This window comes from Idiotropiscis lumnitzeri, chromosome 2 (assembly GCF_059441095.1).
Source record: "Idiotropiscis lumnitzeri isolate Australia: NSW breed Sydney's pygmy pipehorse chromosome 2, RoL_Ilum_1.0, whole genome shotgun sequence".
NCBI lineage: Eukaryota > Metazoa > Chordata > Actinopteri > Syngnathiformes > Syngnathidae > Idiotropiscis > Idiotropiscis lumnitzeri.
Window position 1 is genome coordinate 11,459,437 of NC_142392.1, and position 8,342 is coordinate 11,467,778.

General features: G+C 41.0%; 1 protein-coding gene across 1 annotated transcript; it reads left to right on the forward strand.

Annotated features, from left to right (window-relative positions):
• The first annotated feature begins 369 nt into the window (after positions 1 to 369).
• LOC148341686 (uncharacterized) lies at positions 370 to 7,347 on the forward strand. The gene is made up of 2 exons (XM_088287919.1): positions 370 to 391; positions 6,179 to 7,347. Exons 1-2 carry the CDS (start codon positions 370 to 372, stop codon positions 7,345 to 7,347), a joined length of 1,191 nt encoding a protein of 396 aa, XP_088144045.1.
• The last annotated feature ends 995 nt before the right edge of the window (positions 7,348 to 8,342 follow it).

The window sequence follows — 8,342 nt, forward strand, 5'->3', positions numbered from 1 at the left end:
CTATGAACAGAAATGTTGTATTGCAACCATTAAGTATCTAAACATAAAATAAAAGGAACACGGAAATGTCTGACGTCATCACGACGAAGTGGTTTGATGTCAAACGTAAAGTAACTGTAATGATAGGAGTTATATCATTAGTCAGTAGTTGGCAGTATTGCCTGACGTGTGTTTGGTTACCAGACGAACTCGTGTGTCTGCACATAGACGAGAATGCAAGTCAGTAAATAAAGAGACACAAGCTTGCAGCATCACATTACCTGCGTGACTTCTTAAGATAGAAGACAGAACATTACATGGTACCAGGTCGAGGGTCAAGAAAAGGACTGACGCGAGATGGGCTCCGTAAGGCCACCAGAAGCACTGAAAATGATGGGAAATGTGAACGAGAGTTGGCGGGCTTTCAAGCAAAAATTCCAGCTCTACCTTGCCGTCGTGGGAGTCGGTAACAGAGCGAACGAAAGAAAAATAGCCCTTTTGCGAACCAATGCCGGAGCCGAGGCCATCGACGTATTCAACACCTTTGTTTATGATGAACCGAAGATAAAGACAAGTTTGAAACGGTCTTACAAAAATTTGATGAAAACTGTCTTGCTAAGAAAAACGAAACTTATGAGAGATACGTGTTTTGTTCAAGACTCTAACAGCGCGGTGAGTCCTTTGACAATTTCCTCACCGATCTCAAAATTAAAGCTAAGTCTTGTAACTTTGGTGATCTGAAAAACTCAATAATAAGGAAAGCCTTGCCAAGCTAACGAGCTAGCAAAGCAGCACGTGCTAACTTTCCAAGCAGCGCCATCTTATGAAAAAAACAGAGTCCGTGAAGGCAGTGACAAGGAAAGGTAAACTGCGATTCAAGAAAAAGACCAAAAACAATGAAAATGATCAAGCTCCATTCAGCTGGAAAAAAGTGCGGAGAAATGCACGAGCCAAAACGATGTCCTGCATTTGGGAGAACATGTGCTAAGTGTAAAAAGCAAAATCACGATGCTAAGATGTGCAACACCAAGAAGAAAGTGCACACCGTGCAGGAAGACACAGATGATAGTGATGACCCAAGGGACACATTTTTCATCAAAATCGTGTCATATGACGAAAGCGAGGTGCAACAACAAATTAGAGGAGACCCAGAGCAAGCTGTTAATGCAGTAAAAGAAGATAAATGGATTGCACCACTGCTTGTCAATGGGACACTATTTGCTTTTAAAATTGACACAGGAGCAAAAGCAAACATAATAAATGAAAAAGACTTGAAATCACTTGAAGAGAAACCGGCACAGACAAGGCCGTGAAATTGAAAACCGACAACAATCAGCCAATAAAAACAAAGGGATGTTGTAGGCTAAAAGTGACAGCAAAGGGAAGACAACACAAGTTAACGTTCAAAATTGTGCCAAGTGGACTGGAGTCAATCCTTGGAGACAAGGCATCTGAAGAGCTTGGACTGGTAAAAATAATTTACCAAGTCGACGGCAAGGATGTCAATAAGAACAACAAAGTGTTGAAGAGTGAAGGTAATAAGAGTATAGTGAACAAATACTTTTCTGTCTTCAAAGGACAAGGGACGTTACCTTACACTTACAAAATACAGCTCAAGGAAGATGCTAAACCTGTAGTACATGCCCCGAGAAGAGTTCCAGCCCCTCTCAAAGAGAGATTAAAAAAGGAACTGAACAGAATGACACCAATAGGAGTCATAGAGAAAGTGGAAGAACCCACCGACTGGGTAAATTCCATCACGTGTGTTAAAAAGAGGAACTTCCCAGAGTTACGTGTTTGCCTCGACCCCAAAGATCTGAATAAAAACATGATAAGAGAACATTATCAGATTCTCAAGCGTGAAGAAATCCTGAGTGACATGGCAGGTGCTAAGTACTTTAGCAAATGAGATGCATCGCATGGATTTTGGCAGGTGAAGCTGGACACTGAAAGCAGCAGGTACACCACCTTCAACACACCATTTGGGCGTTTCTGTTTTCTGAGACTGCCATTTGGCATAAAGTCTGCGCCTGAGATTTTTCACAGAGCTATGGAGTCAATCATAGAAGGTCTGGAAGGAACCCGTGTGTACATTGATGATTTGGTTGTTTGGGGAAACACGGAACAAGAACACAATGAGAGACTTGAGGAACTGCTACAAAGAGTTAAAATTAATGGACTTAAACTAAAACGAGAGAAATGTCTGTTTGGAGTTACAGAATTGACATTCTTGGGAGACAAGCTCACAGCAGATGGAGTGGTGCCAGGCAGAACCAAAGTGCAAGCAATGCCGAACATGCCAGTTCCAACTGAGAAAAAAGGACTTCTGCGAGCAATGGGGATGATAAACTTCCGGGGCAAGTTCATTCCAAACCTCTCGTCGAGGACAAAGTCCCTTAGAGAGCTGCTGCATCACAACGTAGTCTTTGAGTAGACAACAAAACATGACGAAGAATGGCAAGATCTAAAGAGAACTGTGACAGCTGAGCCAGTCCTTGCCTACTTTGATCCATCAAAACCAACCAAAATTTCCACTGAAGCGTCGAAAGATGGGCTAGGTGCCGTACTGCTGCAAAAGGCGAGAGACACATGGCAACCTGTAGCCTATGCATCCAGGTCAATGTCAGAGACTGAAAAACGCAATGCTCAGATTGAAAAGCAGTCACTGGGTTTAGTGTTTGGATTTGGCAAATTTCACACGTATGTTTATGGACTGCCCACGTTCATAGCAGAGACTGATCATAAGCCACTGATTTCAATTAGGAAGAAAAATCTCAATGACATGGCGCCCAGAATTCAACGCATGATGACGTTGCAGCGCTATGATTTTGAGCTAATATACACGCCTGGAAAATACATCGTGCTTGCTGATGCGTTATCCCGAGCGCCGCACCCTATCAGTGACATCAAGGACTGTGTTATGGCGGAGGAGGCTGAGGCTCACATCAACATGGTCACAGCCGCGCTTCCTGCTACTGACGCTATGCTGTCAGTCTTGAACAAAGTGTCACAATGTATGAACAATGGATGGTCAAAAGGGAACTGCCCTCAGTTTTACCCGATGAGAGCGGAGTTGTGCATGGCGGACGGCCTCCTGCTTAGGACGGACAGGATTGTAGTTCCACAAGCTATGCCCAAGGACATGCTTCAGCGTCTTCACAAAGGACACCTGGGAGTGGAGAAATGTAAGAGAAGAGCACGAGAAGCCATCTACTGGCCGGGCATTAACAAAGACATAGAAGAAATGATTCAAAAATGCCAAGTTTGCCAAAAACATCAACACAAACAGGTCAAAGAGCCAATACTGGTAGCTGACCTTCCCACAACTCCCTGGCAGAAGGTAGGCACTGATTTGTTTCATATAAGAGAACATTATCAGGTTCCCAAGCGTGAAAAAAATCCTGAGTGACATGGCAGGTGCTAAGTACTTCAAATTAGATCCATCGCATGGATTTTGGTATTCATAAATGTGTTTGGTTTGCTTTTGTGAATAAAGATTTTACAAAAAACGTATGAGTAAATATTTATCATCTCATCAATATTTGCACAACAGAGTACTGAGTTTCGAGATCCTCACTATAATAATTCTCAAAATTATATTTCTTATCAATTTAGCTTAGTTAAGGGATATTTTATTGACAATCTAACATCACTATACAAAGACAGAAAAAAAAATTGGTGGTGGGGGGCGCGAATCTTTTTCTTCTTGGTAGGGGAGGGCGTGAAATAATTGAGAAGCACTTCTAGTATATGCAGACATTATATTCAAACAATCTTGCAGCCCGAGTGAACCGCAGCATCCGTCAGAGAATCGTAAACGTCCCACTGCTGTTGCAGCGGCGGCTTCTCGGGGCATAGGCGGAAGTGACGCGAGAGATGACTCACCAATGTGGCGTGAATTTAGTTATTTTGTTACATTTTTTTAATCAACCGAAATAAAATATTATATAAAAAATATATATTAAAATAGAACAGCCAGGTGTAAAAAACAAACACAGAAGCAAAGAAATATATTTGAAAAATACGCGCTTAATAAAGCATGACGTCATAGCAAGCGCGCAGCTTGCGAAGGGCCTCGACCACATCCACCGACCCGTCCACACCGGAACAAAAAATCCCACCGCTAAATTCTTCTGATTTAGTGTGGAACTGACTGTAATTTTCTCAAAGCATGTCCAGTGCTACTCTAAAGGACTACGACATAATTCATTAAGTTTTTGTGTCCCGATAACCTCATCTTCGCGCGTTGATGCTTTTCGGCGTAGTTAGCTTAGCTTGTTAGCTAGCTAGCCGCTAACGAAAAGAGGCACATGACTCATCGCCAAGCAGAGATCGAGTGCGGATTTTTTGGAATTATCATTTGAAAATGTGTGCAAGAACGACACCCAAGTACAAAGAGGAACTTTGTGGAATAAAAGAAGAGAACGAGCAACGTCTTCAACTGTTGGGCGAAGGTTGCAACCAGCCTCGTGTTGTGCCACACAAAGCAGGTTTGTACACGTCTTACTCTCATTTGCTTTGTTTCGAACGACTTTCTTTCATCAGAAATATGCATCACAACATTAAGTTGTTTGGGGAAATGCGTTCAAGGTTATTGCCGTTTTATTTTTAAATATTGCCTTTTACTTGTCGGTTTGCTGAACATTTGTTTATGCCAAATGAAATCAGTGCAGAAAATAAATGCCAAAGAATAACCAATAGTGGGGGTAAACTCCATGTTTTCCCAGTATAAAATTTGAACTCGTTTAACATTTTACATTTTCTGTTTTTTATATCTTGTTCAAGCAATTCCTTACGGAAGGAATTCTGCCCGACTCTAAAAAATGTGCACACTGCGGCGAAAACATCAATGGCGGTTGATCAATTTTAGTGGATAAAACACAAAATATTAAGTTTTTAAAAAAAAAAAATCAAGTACGTATTGGTCTTATTTATTTATTTATTTATTAACTTTGTACTGGCTTCGTCGGGTGAGAGTCAATGAACCTCCGGTGGCTCTGCACTGTTTTGTGCATATGTGCGTAGTTTCACCCCATCCAAACATTTAAAATACATTTAATGCATCCATCCAGGGTTGCACGGATCTCATCAGTGATCAAGCGCATGCTGCAAGGAATGCATCTGCATCTTTGGCTTACTATGGGCTTAAAAAGGGAGAACGTCACAACCCCCTTTTCTACCAACAAGGCCAGGAACATTTAGTTCCTGGTCATAAAGTTCCTGTGGCCCAGGTGGTTTGCATCTCCCCCACAACTCAAAGTTCCTGGTAATTTATCCAAATGACAATGATGTGTTACTTTGTTACTCATTACTTACACTCTATGGCTGTTATACGTCATTGCAGTTACAAAATAATTCAGTGAACTCTAATAATATTATGGTGTATCTTAGTCTAATTTGAATATGTATTGGATAAGTTTAATATAAACAGTCATTATTCAAATATGTCAACATGAAAGTCAGAGTGAAAGTGTTGTTGCTTAATGCTTATGTGAAGGGATTTTGTCTCTTCAAACATAATTTTGTTTTAAATTTGATTTAGAAACAGAAATTTTATTTAAAAAAAGGAAAAAGGGGAATGTCGGAATGTACTAGCAGGATAAATGTCATTTTGGGTAAAAAAAACCAAACAAACGTAAATCATGCAATAAATAGCGACTCTGATGCCAGGGCCCCTTTAATTCTTTTTGGTATTCAGATTATAATGGAAGCAAAAAGTACCCACGATGAAACTATCTCTAAATGCAAAATGAAATACTTGTAAACATATTTCACTTGAAGGATTTCTTTTCTATCAATGACATTATGTTGCGATGGCCCCCAGTGGCCCCCATTAATAAGTTAGGGTCCCACAACAGGTGTTCCATCAGACGCACACAATAGCCTGTGTGTGCTAACTTCAGCTCGCTTCCAGAAACGTCTGTGACTAATTCAGGAATGAAATCGGGCATCAGCCGCAACGTGCTTCCTTTTTAAATGCTCGTTTATCACTGTTGTGCTGCTAAAAGGAGGTTTACATCGTCGGACGTAATTTTGTGAAATGCCCCCATAGTCCGGTCCAAGTTGGGGTCGCACGCATTGCTCCGTATGCGGCAGGCACAAGTCAAGGTAGCACAGTAGAAACAATATAAGACAAAGTCACCGCATGAGCTTTGACTTGACCAAACCAAATGTGCGTTTGTCTTTTTGTGTCCGACAGACGTCAGTGAATACGATCTCTGTTCTGTGAAAGAGGAGCCAGACTTGACTCACATCAAAAAGGAGGAGGAAGAGGAGGAGATCAACAAGTCACCAGTGAACGGTGTCCCAATCAAGACTGAAGATGAAAACAAAGATGAGAGTGAGGACAACAGAGGGGCGGAGCCTCCAAGCAGCATCTCAAGTAGTCACGTGACAGCAGAAGGTGATGAAGACCAATGGAGACCATCACAAGTACATAATGAGGACACATTATCAGATGCTCATCACGATGATGATACTTATGATGATGATGAAGATGATGATGATGATGGGCAAGCCAAAGGTGAAAGGGCATGTCACACTGACTCATTAACTTCAAAGTTGTCTTTAAAAGGGCACACAAAAACACACACTGGAGAAAAAACATTTTCCTGCTCAATTTGTGGCAAGAGTTTCTCTCAAAAGTCGCATTTAACAAACCACACAAGAACACACAGTGGAGAAAAACTTTTTTCTTGCTCAGTTTGCAGTAAATGCTTTTCTCAAAAGTCTTATTTAGTAAGGCACACAAGAACACACACTGGAGAAAAACCTTTTTCCTGCTCAGTTTGTGGCAGAAGCTTCTTTGATAAGTCAACTTTAACAAAACATAGAAGAACACACAGTGGTGAAAAACCTTTTTCCTGCTCAGTTTGTGGCAAAAGCTTCTCTCAAAAGGCACATTTAACAATCCACACAAGAACACACACTGGAGAAAAACCTTTTTCCTGCTCAGTTTGTGGCAAGAGTTTCTCTCATAAGATAAGTTTAACAAAACACACAACAACACACAGTGGTGAAAAACCTTTTTCCTGCTCAGTTTGTGGAAAATTCTTCTCAAGAAAGACATATTTAACAGAACACACAAGAACACACAGTGGTGAAAAACCTTTTACCTGCTCAGTTTGTGGCCAAAGCTTCCTGTATAAGTCAACTTTAACAAGGCACACAAGAACACACACTGGAGAAAAACCTTTTTCCTGCTCAGTTTGTGCCAAGAGGTTCTCTCAAAAGTCGCATTTACGAAGCCACACAAGAACACACAGTGGAGAAAAGCCATTCAGTTGCAGCGTTTGTGCTAAAAAATTCTTTTCTAAAAAGGGTGCTGCGAGACACAATTGTGCTAGTGACAAAAGCAGCGATCCTTGAAGCTTAAAAAAAAGACAACAAAAAACTGAAGGAACTGACTCTTTGTGGTAAGATGTAAATGTGATTTTGAATGAAATATGATAAATTTAGTTTTGCAAAGCTCTTTTATTGACACTAAGCCAATGTGATCATTGCCAGAAGAACCTTTGTGTCTGAGTGATGATGAGTTTTTTTTGTGTGTTTACTTCAAACATGTAAATAAAGTTAATTGCCTTTGCCTGGAACAACATTTGTTAACATTATTCTTTTCAGTTGTCTTTTTAATCGTACTTAATGGAAAAGGTGTGAGAAGAAACTGCTTATGAAATCGGTACCTTCCACAGTCATCAATAAAATCACTTGTTCCACTTGCTCAACTGGCCTTCATTCCGCAGTGTGAAAAGGTGAAAATCTGAACTAGAAGTTGAACTATAAAAAGAACAAGAAAGAGAAACGCAAATCGGCTCAGTTTCTCTCAAAGGTTTTGGTATGTCAGGAGTTGGCAACTTGATGGCGACTGGAGTCAGCGCTGGTTTTCTCGGTGTGTTTGGCTGGGTCGTATATGTATGGTCCATTGAACAAAACTCAAAGTCTTCAAATATCCCCTCACATACATTTAACATTTCACTTTCTGATTAAAAGAGATAGAAAATAGGCCTGAGCATTGTTTATGGTGGGGGCAATTCTCTCGCCAGGTCAGTGACCTTCCAGGGTATGAGAGTAATTTAAGGTGGTCACTAGTAGACGGCGTATCAACGGGGAGACGCATCTGCTCTCCCTCTGGGGGACTTTTGGAGGGAAATCCCAAAGACTAGCGTGATGGGAATGCATATGCAACAAGTCAAGTCAATTTTATTTGTATCGCCCTAAATCACAGACAGTCTCAAAGGGCTTTACATAACCACAATCGACATCCACTGATCTTAACCCCCAGGAGGGCAAGGAAAAACTCAAAATCCCATTAGGGGAAAGGTGAGAAACCTTGAGAAGGGACCACAGATGGGGGAATCCCCCTT

Excerpts from the sequence above, each read along its gene's own strand:
- LOC148341686 (XM_088287919.1), top strand. The coding sequence starts at position 370 with ATGATGGGAAATGTGAACGAGA. Across the intron at positions 392-6,178 it reads GATGGGAAATGTGAACGAGA|ACGTCAGTGAATACGATCTC; the intron begins GTTGGCGGGCTT and ends TGTGTCCGACAG.